The sequence below is a fragment of the Vanacampus margaritifer genome, chromosome 20 (genome assembly GCF_051991255.1).
Source record: "Vanacampus margaritifer isolate UIUO_Vmar chromosome 20, RoL_Vmar_1.0, whole genome shotgun sequence".
Taxonomy (NCBI): domain Eukaryota; kingdom Metazoa; phylum Chordata; class Actinopteri; order Syngnathiformes; family Syngnathidae; genus Vanacampus; species Vanacampus margaritifer.
This window is the reverse complement of record NC_135451.1, coordinates 16,032,522-16,056,921: the sequence shown is the minus strand read 5'-3', so window position 1 is coordinate 16,056,921 and position 24,400 is coordinate 16,032,522. Positions and strand designations below refer to the sequence as shown.

The window sequence follows — 24,400 nt, the reverse complement described above, 5'->3', positions numbered from 1 at the left end:
CCCATGGGAGTCACAATACATGTAAGTCCATTTTCTCCTTTATGCGCTGAATTAGTCAGTTAGTGTACGGTAATAGTGCACGTTATGTGGATTCCTTTTCTTCCAGGTGGCAGTATGGAGCAGACCAGGACCAACTCATTCCTTTATTGTACAAATCCCCAAGGTGAGGTTTTCCCCATTCAGGATTATCAGTTTGCTCATATATTTAAAAAAAAAGAAAGAAAAAAGGTCTCTTCATATACAAAGCTTAGTAATGTTATTCCCATGAGGGGAATGTGTCCGTAAACAAGTTATTGTATATTGCTATGCTGCTTGACTGTGGATAGCTCCAGGCTTTAGTCACATTCTTAAGAGGTTTAGTTTACACTCTGTCCAAAAAAAAAAAAAAATCATACAAATCAATGTAAAAGTTGCAAATGTGAGGATGTCAAGACAGAAATGCATGGATTTTAAAGGCCTTGAATGCGCTGTTGTTCTTAATACAACCACCTGATATGGATAACGTGTTATGACAGAAGGCCGTCCATCCCCAGCGGGACTCTCCATTGTTGCTTTATTCATAATTAATGCTTTCAATGCATAATTTACCTTGTAAAACACGCCAGCAAATTGAGCAAGATGTCAGATTTGCAGCTATACTCTGGTTGACAGAACTTGGAACACCAACGGACACTTAAGTAGGTACACCCGCGCAATGTCATGATGTCAATCATGTCAATTTCAGCTATATTTGTTAATATTTGTATGTTGTTGTATTTTTAAAGGCAACATTTTTGTTATATTTCTTGTATTGGATTATATTCGATTGCCCAGGTGTACCTATTGAAGTGACCAGAAGAGTAGATTACTGAGTGTATAATGCAACTCGACGCTCAGTCAACTTCTTTTTTTCTTTTTTTTTCTCCCCCGCCCGTGGTCAGCTATAGGTTCTCGCCAGGCTGGTACTGTGGCTCCGTGGCAGTGAAGTAGTCCTCCAGGAAAGACTGGATGTACTCGAAGGTGGGCCGCTCGTCGGCCTCCTTCTTCCAGCACAGCTTCATCATCTCGTGCAGCGACTCGGGGCAGCCTTGCGGGCACGGCATTCGGTAGCCGCGCTCCACCTGCTCCAAAACTTCGCGGTTCACCATTCCTGCAAGAAAGTGGTGAGTTGAGAAAAACATCATTTTGCTTCTGGCTGGGGAAAAAAATTTGCAAAATTCATGCATCTTTCATGTTATCATTAGCATTTCATAATTTTGCACTTTATGAAAAACATACAGCAATGATGTAATTTAATTAAAAAATATATTTTGCTACTCTTATCATTGTGTTGCACTTTCAGGTGCGCCCACCTTGGCCATGTAAAACAGGCAGACATACACGATGATCATTGAGCTGTCGCAACTCAGTGAGTACTGTTTTGAATTTTTGTCTTTTCACATGCATTGCTGCATTGTTTGTGTTCAGTTCGTTGCTTAACGGTTTAAAGCACCGCCACATTGATGCTGTTTAGCATTAGCGTTAAGCTAGCGGACTGAAAGTGAAAACCTTAGCTATGTGGCTGTGTTAAATACACAATGTATAACAATCAACGTAAAATATCTAATTAAATACTCATATTACATACATGGGTTTTCTTTAATCTGAGTGAGTAAATAAAAGTACTTAAATGTATAAAAAGCAAACAAACACATATGTATCATAAAAATAATGGTACACAAAAAACATTCTCATTTTAGGGTAAGAGACAAACTTGTAAGGGGATTTCCATTACGGTCATAGCACAAGTCTAATTATTTCCATGGCTCGGGCTCATAAATGGTGCGTGGCGTGCGTTGCGCATAGTTTGGACACAAGCAAACACTGCAGGCTCTACACGGCACGCACACCCTTCAGGCAAGATCCGTGTGACAGATGGCTATAAACAAGAGCGCTGTTCAATCGTCCAGCAGATGGGCTCATCTGTGTGTCCGTACATGTGTGTGTGTGTGTGTCCGTCCATAGTATGGACTCCATACATGTGTGTAATGATCGAACGAATTATCCCAGTATCTCAAGGCAACTCCGTACGTCATCGGTTTTTTTGGGGCGGTGGGGGGTTCTTACCCGGGTAGGGCACTCTGCCTTTGGTGACAAGCTCGGTGATCAAGATGCCGAAGGACCACACGTCCGACTTGATGGTGAAGCGTCCGTACAGCGCCGCCTCCGGTGCCGTCCACTTGATGGGGAATTTGGCCCCTGGATGGGATGTAACAGACATTAGCTCCACTAGAGGGTGCTCAAGTGTCCTATTTTGGAACCTTTTCTCTATAAGACCGTTTCTTTGACCGGATGTTTATTATTAGCGGTATATTTAATTTCCCTCACCTTGCCTCGCCGTGTACTCGTTGTCCTCGATCAACCTGGCCAGGCCAAAGTCTGCAATCTTGCATACCAGGTTGTCGCCCACCAGGATGTTGGCGGCGCGCAGGTCCCGGTGGATGTAGTTCATCCTCTCAATGAACGCCATGCCATCAGCGATCTTAGAAAAACAAAATCAACAATGACTCTTGAAACTGTCATTCTTGCAGGTGGCACATCACGGCAATTATGTAACAAATTTGCATGATCCCGCCCATTATTCGAAAGAGAGGCTGGGTGAAGATCCGTTGCTCACAACACTGTCTATAGCATGATATCAAATAAAGTTATCATCATGGAAGTGGATCGTATGAGCGTATGTTCACGTATCCTCTTCATGCTCAACATACATGGATCTGCTACACTAATTGGCAAAGTAGCTTGGTGATGAAGTGCTGCCTTCACCAGGGAAAATACAATCAAACGGGTACTGTCTTTGAAGTCAGCCATGCTTAAAACCACCAAACCACAAGTGCCATTCATTTGCAGTCCAAACATGGAGAGGTTAACATCTCCTGCTCTGCTCGGTTCTCGTGCAGTGGTTAGAAATGTTGCTAACATGGCGGCAACACCGAGTAGCCTTTGCTTTGTTGCAACGCCCTTGCTCCGCCCCCTGTTGTCATGGTAACAAAAGCCTTGACAGAACCACACCCCCCCCCTCTACCACACCGAATGGCAACAATATTTCAGCTCACCTGTGCGGCCATGTCCACCAACAAGGGAAGCTTTAGGAACTTTCCATCGCCTTCTTTGAGGAAATCCAGCAAGCTGCCTGTTAATTTAAAAAAAAATCCTAAAATGGCAGCAAGGACACACACTAAATGCATACAAATGTGCCACCAGTATGTGGCTCTTTTATTAGCATGTAATAAATAGTCAATGAGGCTTACTTAATTGTCACTACCTATTAGCAAAAGTATTAATCGGAGCGGTCATGTCATAAAATGTGTGTGAAATCATGCGAGCCCCACAACCACAAGCAAAAGGTCCGCTTTTTCAAGGCCAACTAAATTAAAACCTCCATGAATATTCTTTATTTCTTTGACAGTGCTGCTGTGCTAGAAAAAAAGAAAATCCAAGTGGGTGGGTTCACTTCTTGAACGTGGCAGGCTCTGGCTTGATGCGCTTATAAATAGACCACGGGAAACGCAATCGTGTGCTAGACACTCTCACGGGATATCAGTTTAACTCTAAACCAAGAATCCCCCCCTCCCCAACATGCTACCTAATATTACGCATTAGATAGCCATTCAATTGCCCACTTTGACCAAGGCTCTGGTTGACTCAGTCATGATGGTTTTTGACAACTGTTGCGCAACATCATTTTCAATAAAAAAAAAAGAAAGAAAGAAAAGTGGCTAAGCTAAGCTAGGTATGTGTGTGTGTGTGTGTACCTTTGGCCATGTACTCGGTGACTATGTAGATGGGCTCCTCAGACACGACGGCATAAAGCGGCACCAGTTTGTCGTGTCGTAGCTTCTTCATGATCTGAGCCTCCTGCAGGAAGGCCTCGGGCGACATGGTGCCCGGCTTCAACGTCTTGATGGCCACTTTGGTGGTGCCGTTCCACGTGCCTGTTAAGAGGAAGACGGCGTTAATTGTAAGCCCTTGCAAAAATGTTCTCCTGATTAATAGTCATGGGATTAGGGATAAACAGATTATCGGCGACGATACTTGGCATTTTGACAAATATCGGCATCTGCTGGCATCTCACTGAGCGATGAATGCTTGCGAACATAGCGAATTTTGGGGTCTTCACAGAAGTTCACAGACAGTTTTTAATTGTTGCAAAGACATTTTGAACATGTTCGGACAATTTTTCACTGTCTGCGAAGATCATTTGAAAGCTTTTACGAACCCTGACGCAAACCCAAAATTCGCTACGTTCGCATGCATGTGCCACTCTGTGAAATAGATGGAACTTTTTATTTATGTATTTATTTAAATTTCCACTATACTTGACTGGGAACTCCCTACACTTTTTATTTTTCAAAATTTAAAATTTTGTTAAAATTAAGAAATGATGTTGAAATTTTGGAAAACTATTTGTTGAGTTATTTACTTGCTTGTTTTTTTGACCCAGGAAGCTTCCTGCAATTTGTTAACATTTTTAAACAAAGCTGTCTATTCTTTAAGTTTAAAATTAAAAGAACAACCTTTAAACATGCTGAAAAGTTGGTTTAACAAACATACTTAATGGCATTTCAACAAAGTACATTTTTAAAATTTTGACTTGCATGTTTTCTCTTTTACTGCAAATGAATATCCACATGAAATATCGATTATCGGCCTCCTTGACTAATAATAATCAGTATCGTATCGGCCCTGAAAAAAAACCGGTCTATCACTATTCATCGTATCGGCCCTGAAAAAAAACCGGTATATCACTATTACAATATTGATCAAAATAATGCCAATTAACGTTTTGCCTGTAATTGTGCACTCACTCCTGAGTGAGATCATCTCCAGAGATGAAACAACAACAAACAGAGGAAGCCACTGCAGGAAATGGACCAAAATAGGCACAAGCGTCTGCTTGATTTAGCCTCTAAAACATCTGTATTTCCCCTGCCAAGGCCCGTTTCTTTGCACTGCACACTAGCATTGTGCAGTGTTTCACATAGCTGACTCAGGTTTAGCGGATTCACACAAAGTTAGTGGAGCGCTGGTGTAGTGGTTCAGATTGCTGACTTATGTGGACGAGAGAGAGACTACTTGTGCAGTGGCGACAATGTGACTCACTACACTATTTTGAGAAACACTGGCATAGTGGTTCACCCTCATATTGGTTGATGTTCCAACTTACCCATCCAGACCTCTCCAAAGCAGCCTTGGCCAAGTTTGAGCTCCAGTCTGAGGGAGTCTCGGGGGATCTCCCAAGCGTCCTTAGCGAGACCTTGCGTCTGAGGTTTGACCGTGGGGCAAACGGTGGTGAGCTTGTGGCAGAGGCCGTCGGCATGCTCTGTAATACCGGACAATAAAGGAACCTCCGTTATTATTACACCCGCGTGCAGTGCATTAGATGCAGCCCACTTTGATTACATCTTAACTAAGGGGCTACGTGCCTCGCTGCATTTGTGGCTACAGTACGTGATGTCATACCTGTGTAGTGTTTGACTAGTTTCTGCAAGGTGTCAAACTGCGCTCGCGTGGTGATGTAGTACCCGCCGCTGTCCAACTTGCGGATCTTGTAGTGCTTCACATTGTCACCTCTGGTTTCGTCCCAGTCACGGATGGAGAGAGAAAAAGCACCTGGACACCAAGACCATCAGGATACGGTCGACGTGAAAACAAAAGCAGGAAGTGGACCGGGAAGTCGTCACCTTTGGTGGTTTCACTTTCTCGCGCCAGGAACGTCCCTCGATGATTTCCTGGATTAAGCAGCAATCTCTCCGCGTCCTTGCGGCCCATTTTGCCAAAGTACCACCTGGGAAGACAGACATGAAGTAACCCAACTTTTTCATCCTAGTGATAAAGATGGCGATATCTGCTAGGTATGGTAGTAGTTCACATAGCTGACTTCAGTGGAACAGGTGTTCTGCGGCAATCGTGTTCTACTGGTGGAGTGCAGTCGATTATGTGAAGCTACTTTGAGCCAGTGTAAAAAAAGTCAGCAAAACGCTGGTGTAGTAGTTCACATTGTTGACCACGGAGTTGGGAGCGATTGATGCCGTGAAGTCAACTATGTGAACCATTATACCAAACTTCTTCAGACCGGTGTTGTGATTTACATAAGTGACTGAGAGAAGAGAGGGTCTGCCTGTGCAGTGGTCTACTGGGTTCGGAAAGTCAGCTATGCTGACCACTATCCCAGTCTATTTGAGAAACAGGTGTTGTCATTCACTTTGATGACTCAGGAGGAGGAGGGGTCTTTTGGTGTAGTGGACCACATCACCGGTTTAAAATGGTTTGCGAAATATAGTGTGTGTAATGTAGTGGTTTTACATAGTTGACTTGTAGTGTAGTGGTCTACTAATATTGTGGCTATAGAAATGTTAATGTTAATGCACTACACTTGTCTAAACTGGTTTGAGGAAAAACTGGTGTAGTGGTTCACATAGCTGACTCTGGAATAGACTCTGGGGGGTCTACTGCATACTCATCTGTGGACCACTATCTTCTAGCGTCGTGGTTCACACAGCTGCTTCCTAGGCAAAGGCAGACCACTACAGTCAGCGACGTGAACCACTACACCAATTTACTCAAACCATTTTAGTGGCGTAGTGGTTCACATACCTAAATCCTGTACACTGGTAGACCCCAGTTCTTCTGGTGTCAGTTATGTGAACCACTACTCCATTTGTTTCTCAAACTTTTCTTCAGACTCCACCGAATCAGTACACCCCCCTCCTCTAAATTCAGCTATGTGAACCACTACAACAGTCAATAATATACAAAAGGCTGGCGTAGTAGTCCTGTGATAGGAGTACCCCACTTCTGCTTGGATGGGTTCCAACTCACCCACAACCTTATTGAGTACAAATGTAATAGATGGATGGTGTAGTGGTTCACTCACACAGAGTCTTACTTACTCTTCGGCCTGTATGGAGTCTGCAGGGGCCACGTAGTTGCTGGGGATGTAACCTTTCTTCCCACTGGTGATGGAGCGAGCTTCCCACCAATCTCCTTCCCTACGGAGGGAAGAGGGTGTCAATCAAGCGCTACAATTTGGTTCAGGCGGCCACACTGCTGTTTGTAGTTGTCGTGGGGGACACAACCGTACGTATTGTTGATGATCTGGAAGCGATCGCCTTTCTTGAACGACAGGTCATCCGACGTTCTGGCTTCGTAGTCATACAGCGCCACGAAGAAGGTCACGCCGCCTGGAACAAACAAGACGGACGCTATGATACAACGTATTGAGACACACGGCCTAAATCATTCAGTGAAGATGTCATCCCCGTTTAGCAACCTGCGGACAACGTTCCTCCGTAATCACGTTATCTCCCAGAGAAAAGCTAACATGTTCCTCTGGGAGCACATCATCCGACACGGGGGAGGATTACCGACTAAATCCCAGCGAAACAAGAGGCTTGCGTGCTATGATATACAATCGCAGATCATTATTACAAACTAATTACGGCTTGAAAATGGGACAGAGAGCCCAACCGATGCTAATGTCTCCGTGGGACAAGTTCATGCATTACAGTGGTTTAAAAAAAAAAAAAAGCAGGAAGTGCTAGCCTATTTAGCCTAACTTTGCAGTACAAAATAATCTGTGTAAGTGGTGTGTGTTTGTGTGTGTGTGTGCGAGCAAATCAATGTTATGTAAGGTCTCTTTGAATTCATTTCTACATTTTGGAGGGTTTTGGCTAATAAAACCACAACAGGACTTGTCAGCTAATGCCCTGATTTAGCATTAGCATCCACCCAAACAACAACCTTAATTGACTAACCTTATATGAAACATTAAATGTGTTTAACCCCATTAAATTAGCTTTCATGCTAACGGTGAAAAATCTGTGATCTAATTGAACGATACCTAAGTTGAATGCATTTCTTTCTTCAATGAAACTACAGCTGGAAATGTTAGCTAACAAGCTAACCTAAAAATCCAAGGGATAAATTGACGTGTTAGCCAAAGTGCTAAATTGTAGGCTACTAATCTTATATTAGCAGTTAGTCAAACCATAAAAAGGAGCTAAACTCAAAAGTTTATATGTACCTGTGATTATTTTTTTTATTATTATTATTGTTTTATTTATATAATTGCAACTATCAATGCTGTTAGCATGTAAGTGGAGTTTTCCTGATGTTAGCGTGAAGCTAACACAACTCTTGTAATGCTAAGCTATTTTATGTTTAAAATACACGTGTCATTTTGTTTTATGCTTAGTTTCAGATTAAAGTTGATCTGGAAGTGTCATTAAACCACCTGAAACCTATTTTTTTGATGAATTATTCATTTTTAGCCAAACTCCTGCTTCTTGTGAAGTGAGTTGAATTCAGTTCACTGAGACGAGACTGTGTTTGTATATCAAAAATTGTTCAAATGATGGCAAGACATATATGGAAAAACTCTAAGGTCAGGTCACTTGTATGTCAAGGCACCACGTCCACCGTACTTGACTTTTTGACTTACTTGGGACGGAGCCAGAGAAAGAGTTGGACACGGGTCCGGTGAAGGAGGACGCCCCTCCGAAAGGGGTCATCCCGGTTGAGGATCCCCCGAAGGGTGTGAAGGCAGAGTTGAAGTTGGCTGCACCGTAGCAGGAGGAGGCGGAGGGTGCTAGACTGGGCTGGAGCTGGGTTGGATCAGGCCCGTAGTGGCCCACGTGGGGTGTTGCCACCGCCGCGGCATTGGGGTCGGACAGCGAAGGGTTCTCCGGGCCGTACTTGATGGCGGGGCCTTTGTCCTCTTTGCTCTTGACGCAGCCCATCACGGCGCCCTGCTGTGACAGACACAACAGCTCGTAACGGCGGAGGATTAAAACACAGCCTGCGTGACATGTAGGGCCTGAAACCGTTGTAGCGTGTCCTAAAATCAAACGTCACGGCCTAACATTATCTCCCAAATCACTGTTGTTGTAGCTAAGACGATAAGCCGTGTAGCAACTGCGACATAAGGGTAATAAATCCGCTTTGAACCAGTACCACCACCAGCTGCTTAAAAGGACTGGATACTGGAGAGAAAATAAAGTTTTTCTTTTATCGCTCAGTTCCTTAGACCCCAATATTAGATTTGGCAAAGGTATCTTTTGTTGAATTACAGTTATAATTCTTTATAAAAGTTTCCCCCCTGTAAACATCATTTATATATGTATTTAAGGCAAGTTGTGAAATGTCTGAAGTCCTCTTGTTTATGTTTAACAAATTTAAAACCTAAATCCTGCCTAGTACTGTCTCAAATGTTCTGTAAATGTATAGGATCGTATGCCGAGAAACGTTTCTTGGGAGGAGTAATATGGCCGCCTCGCGGCTTCAAGTCTTGGCCTATCGGGCTATCCAGTCATATATTCAGATCAGTGGGCTAACCGCTTAGGTAGGTTGCATACTAGGCAAAACTACAGTAACCTCATGATGACAATGACAGAAAAAAAAAAAAAACATTTATTAAATTTTTTTTAATTGATTTGTTGGATTTAAAAAAAAAAAAAAAAAAAAAAAGGAGAGCAATGATGATGTCAATTCGAATGAACAATACTGAGCTCTCCTGTAAAAAAAAAGAAAAGAAAAACAGAACAAAAAAGTGCAGTTTGTTATAAAACTTCATAACAGAAAAAAACATTTTTACATGCAAAGAATGATGGTGCGGTCTACTAGCTGCTAAAAATAGAATTTATAAAATATATCACTTAAGACACATTCTGTCTACGTTGCAAGCCTAATAGAAATATTTTTCATGGTTACTTGTTGCTCAGCAGAATGCCAATGTAAAACTTGGAATACAACACTTAGCACAAATTTCATGCACTCATTCGAGGCTCTGCTTTAAATATCAAACTGAAGATATATTGAGGCTACTGTGAAACGGTGCAGCTTGTTTCTTGCTGTGGTCGCCTCGGAGGCCCCGCGGCCCGACCGCACTGCGAGATTGAAAACATCAGCGCGGCTTTCATTCCTCCTTCTGGCATTAGTGGCATTTTTCTCTGACACGCTCGTAAAAAAAAACTTGGGGGGCAAGGAATTAAGGGGGGGGGGGGGTGGTAAGCTTGGATTGATTAGCCAAGCTGGGCCGCGGAGGGTTAATTGTCATGTGGCGCAGTCGCATTTTATTCCGAGATCAATGTGACGCGCGAAGAGAGATCTTCGCCAAGTAGGGATTTCGGGAGGGGTGCGGAGGGGAGTTCATGGGGTTCTCTCAGCCGTACTGAGAATTGGGAACAGGGGGGGGCGGGGGGGCAATTAATTCCGACATGTTTTGAGGGGAAACAGCAGGTTGGACTGATGATGGTGGTTGGTTGGTTGGTTGGTCAGCGGAAAACGTGCCAACTTTGCCAGATGGAACGAAAAGGAAGATTACCAGAATAGAGGATTTGCTTTAAGAGGATCATAAAAAAAAGAAAAAAAGAAAAGCTGAGCTCATATTTATCATGACACAATGAGTTTCAATCTAACAACCCATTTTTGTACCCAAACGCTACGAAATTTAGAGTTCTATGTCCCAAAGGAAGATTCCATAGAATGGATGTAGTGGAATGAGGTTCCCCAAGTTAGCAAATTTAGACGGTGCCATAAATACCAAGTAAACACATTCTAGTGGAAAATGGTTGGAGTGAGATTCCCCAGCTTTGCAAAATTAGCATGTCAGGTGTTTCAAACTGCTGATTTTGCCCTTGGACACTCTTAGAAACAAGAACCAGCAAGCTGAAGTCCATTTTGTTTGTTAAATTGGAAATATTTAGCTCTTAAATTCCATCTTGTCGCAAGTTGCTGAAAAAAAGAAAATGGGGACAGGACAAAATGGGAGTTCTGTTTCTGCATGACCATTTTGACAACTTTATTGTGATGTGACTGGAGTGAAGTTCCCCCATGTTAGCAAAATTAGCAAGTCGGCTACCTTTTTTGGCATGTTCAACAACAACTAACAAGAGTTAATTTTATCACCGCTATGCATTTGAATGAGGTAACATTTAGCTCTGAGCTTCAGCTTCATAAATATTTTTGGGCAGGACCACTTTAACGGAGTTTATTTAGAAATGGAAATGCGGTAAATCCCCCAATAAACACATACTGGTGGAGAGTGAGCGGAGTAAGGTTTCCCATGCTAGTAAAATTAGCGCATCAATATCAAACTATCAATATGTGCTCCCCCTGCAGGATCTTTAATTTAAAAATCCAGTCAATTCTGTCAAAGAGCGTTACTAGCCGCGGGACCACAAGGAAAACCCGCCTCACTCTAATTATTGGAACGCATTCTCATTACCGACAACATCCCGTTAGCCCGAGGGAACGCGACCTACTATCCTGCTTTGCATGCAAACGCGCCACAAAAGACACAATAGCCGAGTTGACGAGAAAGGAAGTCTACGTGTAATCAAACATGAATGCAATTGTACAATACGTGTTAGCTCCTTCCTCTATTTGGATGTTGTATATTCTATTAGCGCTACCATGGATGCGTGCCAGTTTAAAATGAGGTCACTTTCTACTCAGGCTAAATAAGTAGCATGAATGTTGCTATTCAGGGGGGGTGGGGTCCACAGGGCTACAGTACATACTGAATTTAGAAGCTAACTTTAATAAAAGTAAATAGCCGCACTACAAAAGTAAAAGCAGTCTAGTAGCCAAAGGCTAATTGACGCTGCTAATTTTGCTAGCCTGGGGAACCACACTCCATTCCCTTCCCAGCAGTTGGCCTGTTCAATTGCTCTCTATGGTGTTTTGTGCCAAAACGCTAATCGTTGTAAAGATGAAACATTGTTTAATAGCAGAGCCTGAAGCTCAGAGCTAAATACTGTCTCCCATCTATATTCTAACTTTAAATGGATAAACTGTATCTTGTTGAAGACCTTAACATGTCTTTAAAAACGTGTCCTAGTGACAGTCCAGCTGTTTAAAACACAAGACATGCTCATTTTGCTGACATGGGGAACGTCACTCCATTCCCCCAGCAAGGTTCTAAGAGTATGTACCAATATCATCCTTCCCTTTTCTACCTATGTTATTGTTATTTTTAATGCAACCCATTAAAGCAGCGAAGTTGCCAACAAATTGATGCACCAATTTTTTTCTAGGCTGTGGAACCTCACTCCGAGACAGTCTTCCTCCCCATTTTGATTTGTATGGCATCCCGTTTAGGCAGCAGGCAGGTTGGCAGAAGACAAATTGTTGCCAGTTAGCATTCTGCTTCAGTTTCTTGCGCAATGACGTGACCAGGGTCACAATTTATCATACCCGTCATGTCGTGAACTACTTCTATGATTGTCGTCAGTAAGAACCTCGCTCAGCCAGCACCTGTTTAACAGTTTGGACTAGACGGCTTGTTTGTTTCTCGTCCTTGAAGGTTTCGACCATATCGTCATTTTGAAAGAAAACATTGAGTTCACCCTCAAATCTGTTCTCCAAAACGCTGGCGGAAATGGAAAATTAAACAAAAAAGTCCACATTTCGAGACGCAAAAACAAACCGCCCACCATTAGCTGCGCAGAAATAACATTAGATAAAGCTCATGAAAGCTAATATTGACTTCTTCTTTTTTTTTTATATCAAGCACCTGATTTCTTCCACTCCAACCGCAGCGTGAGGAAAAACGACACTGATTTAACATCCTGATAAGGCGGCTAACTTAACAGTTGACATTGGCCTGAGTAAGAACGAAAATAAGGTCACACAATCCATGCTGACGTGCTACACTTGCTGTTAGCGTTTGAAGGCCCGCAACAAACTTTCCTTTTCCTCTCGTTTTGATTTTCACGGCAACCCGTTCAGGCGACTAACTTAGAGGTTGTTAGGTAAGACCTCTTAAATAGATGAAAACAAGGCGGCACCGTCCATGTTAGCATGCTACGTTTGCTAATGTTAGCCAAAAGAAGGCCTGCAACAAAGTTAATCCGGCAATCCATTTAAGATGCCAATTTAATGGTTGGCATTTGTCTGGACAAGACATTTGACAACAACAAAAACATCTGAGACATCTGACAACAACAAAAACAAGCTAGCATACTACATTCACTAATGTTAGTGATTGATGGGAAAGTCTCGCCATTGAAGGCAGCCCGTTTTGGCAGCTAACTTTTGTCAGCGGTTGACATTTGTTCCAATAAGTGCTATTACGCTCGTCACTTAGCCGCATTAGCATCTTTTCGGACAGCTGTTAGCAGCTGACGCACCAAGGGCGGATTTTGACTGGCTAACAGATGCTGCGTCGTCGCAGTTTCCTTCCGCCTCGTTCTTGTGATGCCGCCGTGGCTCCGGTGGAATTTTGTCTCGGGGGGGACTGACGTCAAAGTCCATCTCTCTGGCTCCCGAATATTTCAAGACAGCTGATTCCCACATTTGCAAACACAAGATCCACTTCATTCTATTACTGGATGGATTTAGCGAGCCGCCTAAAATCAACAAAATCAGTCAAAAAGCAATTTTCTGCTTCGGAAGCAATATTTTTCATGTTTAATTTATATCAGTCCTTCTCAAATAAGGGGGCGGGGCGATACCAGGTGGAACTTTCTTAATTTTGGGTCTTACTAGAATGAAGTGTAATTGAACATCCACTGCAGTAGGTGGCAGTGTCGCTGCCATTGTCAGAGAACGTGCAATGAGTATTAGCTCTACTTACAACAATTTTATAGACAAAAGATACTATTTATAGTCGCAGTGGAGAGTGTGTGTGTTGGGGGGAGAGGGGTGGGTCGCAAAAAAAGTAATTGAGAAGCATTGATTTATACTCTTTTTGGAAGCTGTTGCTATATATACATATGGCCTAATTGTTTCATCTATTTTAAGTCCTATTTTTGATTAAGATTTTTCAAGCATGGCATTAATACATACATATATATATTTAAGTCTACTCTTCCCCCCATTACAAAAAAATATATATTTTTGGGCCCGAAGCCACAGTTTGGGAAGCCCATTGGGAGCGTTGCATCGCATGGAATCCTCCCAAATGGTTTCAGATGAATGATGAGTTCAAGATGTGTGCGTGTCCCAATACTTTTGCGGCATGTGCTGCATACTGATGACTTCTTTGTTGATGCCAGGCCCTCCCTCACGTGACAAAGACCACTTTGCATTTGTCCTTACCTTCCTTTTGGAGCCTCTTTTCGCTGCCTTTCTTCTTTGTCTGTCAGTCTCACAAATGGAAAAAGAAAGGGGGGGGGGGAGAAGCAAAGCGCTATTCCAAGCGGAAGCGATCCGCCTTCATCTTGCGTGCGCGCGTGCGTGCACCACTGCCGTTAAGTAGAAAGCAATGTGCTGATGAGGTGCAGCATGCTCCAAGCAGCTCAAGTCAGCTCGCGCTTGCGTCGCCTTTGGACGCTGACGTTGTGGCGCGGAGCGGCGGCAGCATGTCCCGACCGACACGGGCCTCTTGAGGCGAGCCGAGCGCAGACGCCGATGTGACGGCCGGGATTTGTGAGCCGGGCCCGGTCCGCTTCTGCTGCTGCTGCTGCTCCTGCTGGAAGACACAACATGCACAATGAAGGAGGAGGAGCACACAGAGAGAGAAAGAGAGAGAGAGAGAGAGAGAGGGAAGACTCAATGTTTAAAGGGCACTCGATGATATAAGTGATGCTTTGGCGACCTCACGTGGAGGTTCGCAGCCAGTACAACTGCGAGAAACGTGCCCACTGCCACTTTTCATGAGGATTAAAAAAAAGAAAAAAGTTATTCCTACAAATTTTCTTATTGCAACTTTAAGAATATTTTTTTTAATTGACCCCCTGAATTTACAACTTTAGGTATTTTTTTATATGAATTAAAATTTTCTTTTTTCTTTTTTTTTTTTTTAGCTTTGTTTTCAGCAGTCAGCTGTTAGCTATTTGTAAAGAAAAATAACACTTTTGGTTTTAATGATTATTAAAAGCGGCATAATAATTTATATTGAATTCAGATTTTTAATATATACCCACATGACCTGTTTTCACAGATGATCTCATAACAAACATAATCGGTTTTGAATATTCCGAGTCATGATCAGATCAAGAGCGGCAGTGGCGGCGACTTCTATAAATGGCATCAGTGCTAAAATTAGAATTCTGAATCATTTCCACATGATTGATTTGTTTTTGTTTTTTTTGTGGTGAATTTATCCACACTGAATGAATGACTCATTGTCATTTTATTGGACATTGTCGATTGATTGGGATTTAATTCATAAAATGTGAATACTCATGATTCTGGTTTCATGTAAAAATATTTTCATGAATGCACACTGAGCGCTCTCATTTAATATTGGAGGAACAACACATGGATTTGGGTGGGACCTCGTGTCCCTAATATTTGTGGCCGTGCAGTGCACTTTCCTCCTCAGACCACTTGGAGGCAGTGTTGCTCCAGATTGAATGTTTCCATTTACGTACAGCAGCTCCAAAATAATGATTTAATTCAAACCTATTGCACATATGGTGGAATTAAAATTCTCCCTAAGCAACTGTTGTAAATGCAATGTTTTGAACTTAAAAGTTAAATACAATTGAACTGAATTTATGCAGTGATTCTTTCATGTACCACTAGATGGAGCCCACATACCACTATAACAACTAGTTATTGTTTCCTTTGATGTTCCAAACACTTGCAAAAACAAAATATATTTTTTTAGATCAAATGGTTTAAGTGACCGTATAAATCTAAACTAGCTCCCCAATAGCAACTTGTTTTCACCATGTGAGTGTATTTGTTATGTAACTAACAAAATCATTGTTGCAAAATCATACCATTACATGTACATTCATAATTTAATGTAGCTGACAGAAATAGTAATAATATCGATGTTTATTTTCTGACTGTTGCATTAAGTATTCAAAAAACGTGACAGACATTTAGATTCATTTTAATAATGGTCATAAAAATATACTACTTGATGAAAACGAAACAGTAATATTGTTGAAAATAAAATAATGGGAAAAAATCATTTAGAATAATCAAAATGTGTTTGAAATTATGTAAATCATATAAAACACTTCAAATACAGTAATGAACATGTTAATATATGTACTGTTAATATAAATATTTAACAATTAATGCACACAAATAATAAAATTGTTGAAATATCAAACAAATTAAAAGTGCTAGGATGTGGCAGCCATTTTGTTTTTGCGCAACAGCGGACAAATAGATAAATTTGTCTCTTGATTATCTAAAATGGCCTCAAATGTTAAGTCTGTAACTGCCTTGGGTCTGTTTTTTGGCACGGGACACATTTACACATAAAACCAAGGCGGCATAAAAAAAAAAAAAAAATCACTTAACTAGAAAGAATGAAAAAAGTCTTAAGCATTATGAATCACATCATATGAAAAGATCCTTAACATAAACATCTCTCATCTCATCTCTCCAACAAGGCCACACAAACTCTACAGTGTGCTCGTAAATTATTAATAAGCAGATTATTAATATCCTTTAAAAAAAAAAAAAAAAAAAAAACTTGATGACTCATATCCTAACTTGGGACTCTTTTGCATTTCAGCAGTTGGACAGCTCCGACACCCCACCATCCTTATTAACGACCATTCAAACACATGGAGGCATGTTGGGCGGCCGGACAGACTCCAGCGGGACTTGATGACGTGGGCACCTCCCTCTCGACCCTCTCCCGTTCGCCCGCCCACTTTGGGAGCCAGTGAAGGCGGCATAAAAAGCAGCCAGAAGCAAGAGCAGAGGGAGGGACTCACGCACGCACGCACACTCCCAAAAAGTTGCCTGGCACGCAAATGTTTGGAGGAGGACACGGCGACGCCACGGAGGAGACGAGACACAAACAACGAGAAGGAGGAGGAGAGGAAGGGAGAGGAAGAAGCGCTTGCATCTCACTTTCGCGTGCGCACGGGATCTTCCAACGGTAAGCGCCAAACAAGACACACTTTATTTATTTTTTTTTTCGGAAGCTGGGACAGCTGAGAAAAAAGTGTTTGAATTTTGCAGCAAAATGTCCAGCAAAGCCACGCTGGCCTTGCTCATCTACGGCATCTTCATGCGGCACGGCGCCGGCAGCGGCTCGCACCTGGGACTCGCCTTTCCCGATGTCACGTACGTCGAAAAAAGACTCTTTTGCAAAGCAGTCAATCAGTGCTTTTACTTGCCTTTATTATTATTATTATTAAGAATATATATGTATGTGTATCATTTTTCTCCAATATAAACACACACCACATTTTGAAGTTATTTTGATTATTTAAAATGATTTTTTTTTTCATTGTTGTGTTTTCATCAAGTAGTTACTGTAACCAATCCCCAGTTTTCATATTTATATTTATAATTCGTTTTTGATGCACCCTTTATTTGCATTTTTCTTAGTTATTATTATTATTATTATTAAAAATCCATGCATTTTTAGTTATTCTAATCAGGCAGTTTTTAGAGCATAAAAGTTTTAACCCACTAATTATAGATTTTTCACCTATTCATTAAAAAAAAAAAACATTTATTGACAGACTTGTGATTTAGTAATATTTTTGTTGTATTCACCAGGCAGCTCTAATAAATATTTACTGCATTTATAATTAGTAAAATTTTGCTTTTTTATGTATATCATGTTTTAAAGTAATATGATAATTACATTTGTGATGTGCATTATATATTTTTTTGTATTGTTGCTTGTAGGATGCATCTCGCAATTTTCACGCTATTCATCCCTTGTTGACTTTTTATCTCCATTTTTTTTTATCTTGTTCTTAATTTCAGTTTGTTTGGCTAATCTCATTGGGCAGCAAATCCATACTTAAACGGCCACCAAACATCCAGCAGGGACAAGCCGCTACCGTAATGGGATTTACCGAGGATGGATAGCCCACCGCCAAAATAAATAAATGGGGGGAAAAAAACGTCCTTTTTCAAAGCTAATCTCATTTTAATGTTTGCGCAGCCTGGTGTCCCTAATAAAGTGGGCACACGTGTAAATTAAAGAAATGATGGATTTGGGTTTGAAATGTAATTTATTATTTTTTTTCCCCTTCCTGGTCCTTGTAGACTTGAAGGCGAGTTATACGACGGGGACGGGAACTCTTTGCCGTCTTTTGGTTACGATGGCCAGCAGCTGCAGGTGAGAAGTCCGCCGGCAGGGACGCAAGACCGCGACGACGTCTACTCCTTGTATTACCCGCCGCCCGACAAAAGGTTTAGTACCCTGAGACGAAAATCTTTCTGATCCCCAAAAAGTTGCGTTCAAGGTCTGTGGTCATTGTCGGTTGTCTGGTCTTGTGTGTGCGTGTGTGTGTGTGACGTCCAGGACGGAACGGCACGCAGACGGCATGTTCAACAAAGCGTACAGGAAAGCGTTGGGTCAGCTGTCGGCGAGGAAGTATCTTCATTCTCTCATGGCCAAGCGGGTCGGGTAAGACCAGAATGTGCACATTTTGGGTCCCTTTACGCTTTTGCACTCCGCTTGTCGCATGACATCGCACTCCACTTGTCATTATGTACCAGCATGCTCCTCAATCTGTCCTGTCATCAATAGGACTCTTTTTTTTTGCCATTCATTCATTCTTGAACTAATCTCCCTAACTAATAAAATAATAATAATGAAAATAAAAGGGAATCAACGAGAAGTGCAATATCGTGATATTGAAATTGCCACAATATGGTCGTCGTCATGTCACGCTATTAAATCTGTTGAAAAGGTGAGGTTGGATTCCATTTGTGTACTTCTAGCACCCTCTGGTGGTTAGTTTATTAGTGCATCCTCATTTTAATTAGGAATCTTTTGGCCACTGTGGCGATTGTCTCTCATATAAATCAGTCATACCAGCAAATATATAAATAAAAAAGAAAAGAAATTGGCACTATTGTGAGTTTCTACACAGTATCGTGTTTTTTTTTTTTTAATATCGCCAACCTCACCACAATATTGTGCTAATTATCGTATCATGAGGCTCACATTGTATATTTATCGTATCGTGATGTTTGGATAACGTGATATCTCTGGTTTTAACTTGAAGTTGTTCTCAAAAAGGAAACAAAATTGACCCCAATATGAAGGGAACGTATCGTCTGCTTAAGTCTTTTTTTTTTTGTGCAAAATGATTTTTTTGCCTCAATCATCTCTTCATGATGCAAACGGTAAAAACATTTTGTGTTTCCTGGAAAAAAAAAACATGGGCGATTATTTCAACTCATTCACTCGCAGCCATTTCCACTGAAGCAACCCCCTTCGCTCCCGGCTGTTTTACTGGATTTCGACCGATTTTGCAAGGCCCACAGAATATTGTGTTCTATTGCTATAAAAACATGCAACCTCGCAAAAAAAAAAAAAAATGATTAGAGCCTCTTCTTTCATCAGGAAAAAAGTATATTTCTATCGGTTTCCGTTTTGCAGCAGTTAGCATTAAAATATAGCTAAGTTTCATCATTATTCACAAATCTGTTTAAACAGTGTGGGAAAAGAGCTTTTTGCAACATGACCCTGGTTGATCTCTTATACTCTGCTGCCACCTGCTGCCCATTTTTGGTAATAACGACCATGGCTTTAAGCATTCTCTTCGGTTCAGAAGCTGCATCAAAACCTTCTGTATGCTCTAGCATTTTTAAAAAAAACGTATAAATACGTCTTTGGGAGCACGGTCATGTTTAAAATAGAACTTATTTATCCGTCCATAGAGCTAGTCTTGTAATCGTCTGGATGTGTGTGTTGCGGCACAGCGGCGGCGGCGGCGGCGGCAAGGTGCTGGACGACAACGGCGAGCCGCTGTCCAAGCGCCACTCGGACGGCATCTTCACGGACAGCTACAGCCGCTACCGCAAGCAGATGGCGGTGAAGAAGTACCTGGCCGCCGTGCTGGGCAAAAGGTACAGACAGAGAGTTAGGAACAACAAAGGACGCCGGCTGGCTTACTTGTAGCGTCGCATCCCGCTGACAACAACTTACAACATGTCAAGCGCTTCTTGTCTTTCGTCATGTATGAAGGAAGCCATTAAAAGGAATATTTTGATAATAATACTGTTTGACTTACTACTTGAAAAGCACGAGTGTGTTTGCGTACTTCCGCTGGGGATGTTTTGTTTGTCTTTTAAAGGTTTGGAGGGCGGGGGGAAGGGAATAAATGCTTTAAAAGACAATCACTGTGCTGCTGCCTGTGACATTAAGCTGCTGTAGTTGTGTCGTTTATCCACAGCAGACTTGAGGACGTAGATTTGAGTGGCGTAGACTTTGACGCTCTCCTGGACGGGGAGGACTTTGAGGCTTTTTGGGGGGACTGGCTCAAAAGGCTCCCCCCGAAATTCCCGGTGAGTCATTTTTTTTGAGGGGGGGGGGGGGGGTGGAGGTCTTGGGTCTTGCGGCCCGCCTCCCTTTCCCCTCGTACGCTATCCTTTCCCAAAATTTCTTCACCCGTCTCAAATCTGAAGATTCGTTTGGGGTCTTTCGGGTCATTTTCTTCTTCCGCAAGTGAGCTTAAACCTTACACTCTTGTTAAGTGCCAATCTTGTGCTTCTGTGTGTGTAGAAAAAAAAAGATCTTATGAACTTTTGGTTTTAAGCGTGTCTCTCTGACCATATAATAAGTATCACAATTTAAAAAAATTAAAAAAACTTGAAAGCAGATTGTAGTGACGACTAAATTACCATGAACCAAATCTGCTTCAAAATTTTACAAATTCTACCTTGGCCCCCAATTCTACCATTCTAAAATTTCTCCCCAAATTTTTGGGTCATTTTTTTGTGTCACTCTACCAATAAACATTCAAACGGCATTCAAAAAATAACTTTTTCTAAAGCGACTTTAAACTGTTGATACAGTTCCACTCCCGTCCTGTAGGTGGCAGTAATTTGCATCACTGACTGAGTGGCGTCGCTCACGCACAAAACTTGTGAAAATCTGCACCTCAAACTGGATCTGCTAAAAACTTTTTATGAATTATTCTTTCGCATCCTGCACCACTGCTCTACAAAATTTATGAAAAATCTCTTTTGCCATTTTTTTTGTGTGTGTTATCTACAAAGGAACTAACACATACAAAACATACCATCTGACTTGAAACTGCTGATGCAGTTCTACTCCAGTCCTGGAGGTGGCAGTGGCCATTGCTCCATCTGCGGATTCTGGTGTCCACAATTGTCCCTGTTGCAAGTAGACTAAAACATCGAAAAATGAAAATCTACACCTCAAACCGGATCTGCTTCTAAATTCTGCAAATGATTCTTTTGCCACTGTTGAATGTTTTACAAAGTGTCACAAAAAAAAAAAAAAAAACGATACTTGTTACATGGTTTTTCCTAGTGAGAGACGCACCTTCTGGGTTCCGCTTCTGTGCTTCCCTCTCTCATCTTTTGTCTCCCAAAAAAGAAATTGAAATGCATAAATAAAATGAGAAAAGATCAAAGCGACTTACTGTCTGCTACAAACGCACATCTGGCGTCACGTGACGGCGCCGTCACGTGAATGCAAACCGTCCGAGCGAGATGCTCTTAACGTCCAGCTTGACATTTTGACTTGATTTGATTTTTTTTATGATCGCGTGTGGAGACGAACTGTGGAGGAAAATCAGCGAGACAAAGTGGAAATGTTGCGGCGGGATGTTTTGTGTGCGCGCGTGTTGACTGCTGTGCGCTCTCCTCCAGGCTTTGTGACGCAGGAAGCGGTTTTAGCGGCTGCGCGCTACCTTGCATCGACTTTTTTGTTTTTTTTTGTTTTGAATTGAATGGCAGATGGCTATTTAAGAGGCCCTACAATGCTGCACATCATCAGCTCACATTTCAAAGCCACCCGCCATCCAGTGTTTGTTTGCAATTCACGCCCCCCCCCACACACACAAAAAAAAATAACTTTTTGTGTTTTGAAATGGAGGCAAGGAAAACGATACGAGCCAAAAAGCCTTACAGAGATGATGCTCAAAGATATATTTGGAGTTATATTTACTGTGCAGAACGTGATTATTCTGATCATTATTATTATTAGAGGATCTCACTGTTGTGAAATTTGTTGGAATAAATTTTTGTAAACAACAAAATTCTGACCTTTGATGCTTCTTATTTGATTGTGGCGATTTCAAGCCAACGCTTTGGTCCGACTCGGGCCGGTCGGTATCCATGGTGATGTTGGCACCAGTCGGTCTGCTGCGAGTGAACCTCACCCCCCCTTGTGTGACATCACGGGGGTGAGGGGTTGTGGGGTGGGGGCCGCCAACACTTTCCAACGTCCCATGGAGGACGGTGGCGGCGGGCGGGCAGGCGGGCGGCGCCACCAAAGAACAAATACAAAACACTTGGGATGACAGGAGGAAGTGGACACGTTGGACGCGTTATTGTGGAAAAATGTTTCATTTCTGCGACAAAAGCGTGACGGTCACACACCATCTCCGGCTGCAGTTGAAGGTTGATGATGTCCTCACGTCGCACAAAGAAATCTTTGGTAGTGATTCAAAAAAGAAATAAACACGGCCATGCACATAACAAAGCCGGAAGTGCAATTCTTCCTTCACGTAACCCTCCTAACCAACAAACAAATGGCTTTGAAAACATTACTTAATTTGACATTTCCTTTGCGTCTCTCGGCCTATTTTAAACGTGCCAAACTGGCTTCTCTTTAAAAAAAACAACAACAAAAAAAAACATGCAGATGTAGTTCCACTCCAACCCTGTAGGTGGCAGTAATTCAAAATACAAAGGAGATCCATTGCTAAACACACAAATTTGCCTTCTACTCCATCTGCTGTATCAGGTAGGCCGCACTTGGCCCCAGTGCAAGCAGACCATAACATCTCAAAATCTGTCCCTTGTGCCAGACCTGCTTGAAAATTTAACAAAATTATTTCTCACCCCCCCCCCACACACACACACACACACACACACACACACCACCACTAATGAAGTTTATTTGCACCATCTAACTGACAAACAAACCAACGGCATTCAAAACGTAACTTCTCGCACTTGCTTTTTGTCCTGCAACTATCGCGAGCCAACAACGAGCCACATGCTGCGGCACCGCAATGTCGACGGCGTGTTCCAGTAGGCGATAAAATCGAAAGCCGGCTGATCCGAGATGTCATCGAGGTAGGAAGGGGGTCCCCGCCCCCCCTGTGGAGAGCCCCAGGGGCTCCGCCTCCCCACCCTGAGCCTGCGAGTGGCATTTGGAAAAACTGTAAGTGTCCGTCCGAATTACAGATCATGACGGTTAAAAAAAATAAAATAAAATAAAAAAAGCTGCTCCCTGGCAGTCATCCCTGCTCTGATTGGGCGAGCCAAACGTGGCCTCAGCTCGGGCTCCATCGACGGCAGCCCTTCCCTCAATCGTAAGGCAATTAGCCAGGGTTGCCTAGCAACCGCTCCCAAGTAGGATGCACTCGCCATTGGATGACCAAAGATCACGTTGGATCGTTTTCATTCAGACAGTAGAGGCACACAAACAAACAAACAAAATGGCCGCCGACTTCCTGTGTCTCGTCAGGCATGCCGCCTTGAGACTTTTTTGCGGGTCTCCTCACGCTAGGAAAGCCGAACGAATTTCATTTTGCCAAGTGATGCTCACTTTGAAGGAAACTCATTTTCAACCAAGTCCTGATAGCACTACTCATACCGGCAATTTCTTTGAAAGTTTGACACTAAAATGGCCGCTTGAAACCAAAATGGCCGACTGCTGTGTTCTTTTCAGGCGTGTCTCCTTGAGACATTTTTTTGTGGGTCGTCACGCCTACCAAATAGAATTTCATGTAGCTAAAGGACACTGGTTTTGCGTGGAAGAATTTTCAAAAGGATGGCAATAAATTCAGTTGATTTCCTAAAATGGCCGCTTCAAACCAAAATGGCCGACTTCCGAACACAAAACTAACATACGTACTGTCCTAAGTACTAACAATTATTTCGACCACAAACTTTAATAATTTAATAAAAATATTAACAATTTTATTAATGTGTGGTCATAATAACTATTTAATATATTTGTCCAATATGTCTAAATGTCTTAAAAAGCCAAACCAGGAGATCGATGAATCTGCGATCGATTGCACCTAACTTGCAAAGATCATCAAATGAGTTTATTTTGGAATCAGTTTGCTCGCTCACGCTCTTGTTTGTCTTCATTAGCGGCTTTCTAAGACTAGCGTCTCTGCTAACGTGCGCACACACACGCACACACACACACGCACACACACGATGATGACCAGAAGTGCTAATCAGAGATGAAATGTTACAGTCGGGAGAAATTAATTTCCTGTCACATGTAGTTAGATATGACGGCTGCACTGGCAATAGTAGCCCATATGAGCAAAAGTATTGGGACACAATCCCCCCCCTGACGGGACGTGCCCGCAGTGTCCTCTCGGGTAAAAGTTACCATGGCCAACATCCACATCCCAATGCTCGCATTCTTCTCCTTCGTTGTTGTTTGTGTATATTTATTATACTTAACTGTCTCTACTTTGCTACAGCTGCCCGCAGTCTCCTCTTGGATTAAATTGGTCTCCTGACCATGGCTAAGAAGTACAGTATAAAT

The 24,400-nt window shown here is 42.3% G+C and overlaps 2 protein-coding genes across 6 annotated transcripts; one reads left to right on the top strand and one right to left on the bottom strand.

Annotated features, from left to right (window-relative positions):
* Nucleotides 1-115: 115 nt before the first annotated feature.
* Nucleotides 116-14,479, bottom strand: LOC144040122 (tyrosine-protein kinase Yes). Of its 2 annotated transcripts, none has more exons than XM_077553974.1 (12): nucleotides 14,062-14,479; nucleotides 8,462-8,771; nucleotides 7,103-7,202; nucleotides 6,912-7,010; nucleotides 5,703-5,806; nucleotides 5,482-5,631; nucleotides 5,186-5,341; nucleotides 3,774-3,953; nucleotides 3,075-3,151; nucleotides 2,347-2,500; nucleotides 2,086-2,217; nucleotides 116-1,129 (listed from the first exon to the last, which is right to left on the bottom strand). In XM_077553974.1, exons 2-12 carry the CDS (start codon nucleotides 8,757-8,759, stop codon nucleotides 921-923), a joined length of 1,659 nt encoding a protein of 552 aa, XP_077410100.1. In that variant the 5' UTR covers nucleotides 8,760-8,771; nucleotides 14,062-14,479; the 3' UTR covers nucleotides 116-920. The 2 variants fall into 2 exon arrangements, with proteins under 2 accessions (XP_077410100.1, XP_077410101.1); XM_077553975.1 differs by having other exon boundaries at nucleotides 8,462-8,768.
* Nucleotides 951-24,400, top strand: adcyap1a (adenylate cyclase activating polypeptide 1a). 4 transcript variants are annotated; one of them, XM_077553979.1, is made up of 9 exons: nucleotides 951-1,142; nucleotides 1,322-1,387; nucleotides 16,445-16,816; nucleotides 16,900-17,004; nucleotides 17,944-18,090; nucleotides 18,203-18,307; nucleotides 19,615-19,758; nucleotides 20,085-20,196; nucleotides 24,336-24,400. In XM_077553979.1, the coding sequence occupies exons 3-9, from the start codon at nucleotides 16,689-16,691 to the stop codon at nucleotides 24,372-24,374; spliced, it is 780 nt and encodes a 259-aa protein (XP_077410105.1). In that variant the 5' UTR covers nucleotides 951-1,142; nucleotides 1,322-1,387; nucleotides 16,445-16,688; the 3' UTR covers nucleotides 24,375-24,400. The 4 variants fall into 4 exon arrangements, with proteins under 4 accessions (XP_077410105.1, XP_077410104.1, XP_077410106.1 ...); XM_077553978.1 differs by having other exon boundaries at nucleotides 19,612-19,758; nucleotides 24,336-24,398; XM_077553980.1 differs by lacking the exon at nucleotides 24,336-24,400 and adding an exon at nucleotides 21,529-21,917 and having other exon boundaries at nucleotides 19,612-19,758.

Coding starts and splice junctions, on each gene's coding strand:
- adcyap1a (XM_077553978.1), top strand. CDS start 16,689: ATGTTTGGAGGAGGACACGGCGACGCCACGGAGGAGACGAGACACAAA. Junction 16,817..16,899: donor GCGCACGGGATCTTCCAACG/GTAAGCGCCAAA, acceptor TGAATTTTGCAG/CAAAATGTCCAGCAAAGCCA. Junction 19,759..20,084: donor GCCGCCGTGCTGGGCAAAAG/GTACAGACAGAG, acceptor GTTTATCCACAG/CAGACTTGAGGACGTAGATT.
- LOC144040122 (XM_077553974.1), bottom strand. CDS start 8,759: ATGGGCTGCGTCAAGAGCAAAGAGGACAAAGGCCCCGCCATCAAGTAC. Junction 5,342..5,481: donor ACTAGTCAAACACTACACAG/GTATGACATCAC, acceptor CCGGTATTACAG/AGCATGCCGACGGCCTCTGC. Junction 2,501..3,074: donor TGGTGGACATGGCCGCACAG/GTGAGCTGAAAT, acceptor TGTTTTTCTAAG/ATCGCTGATGGCATGGCGTT.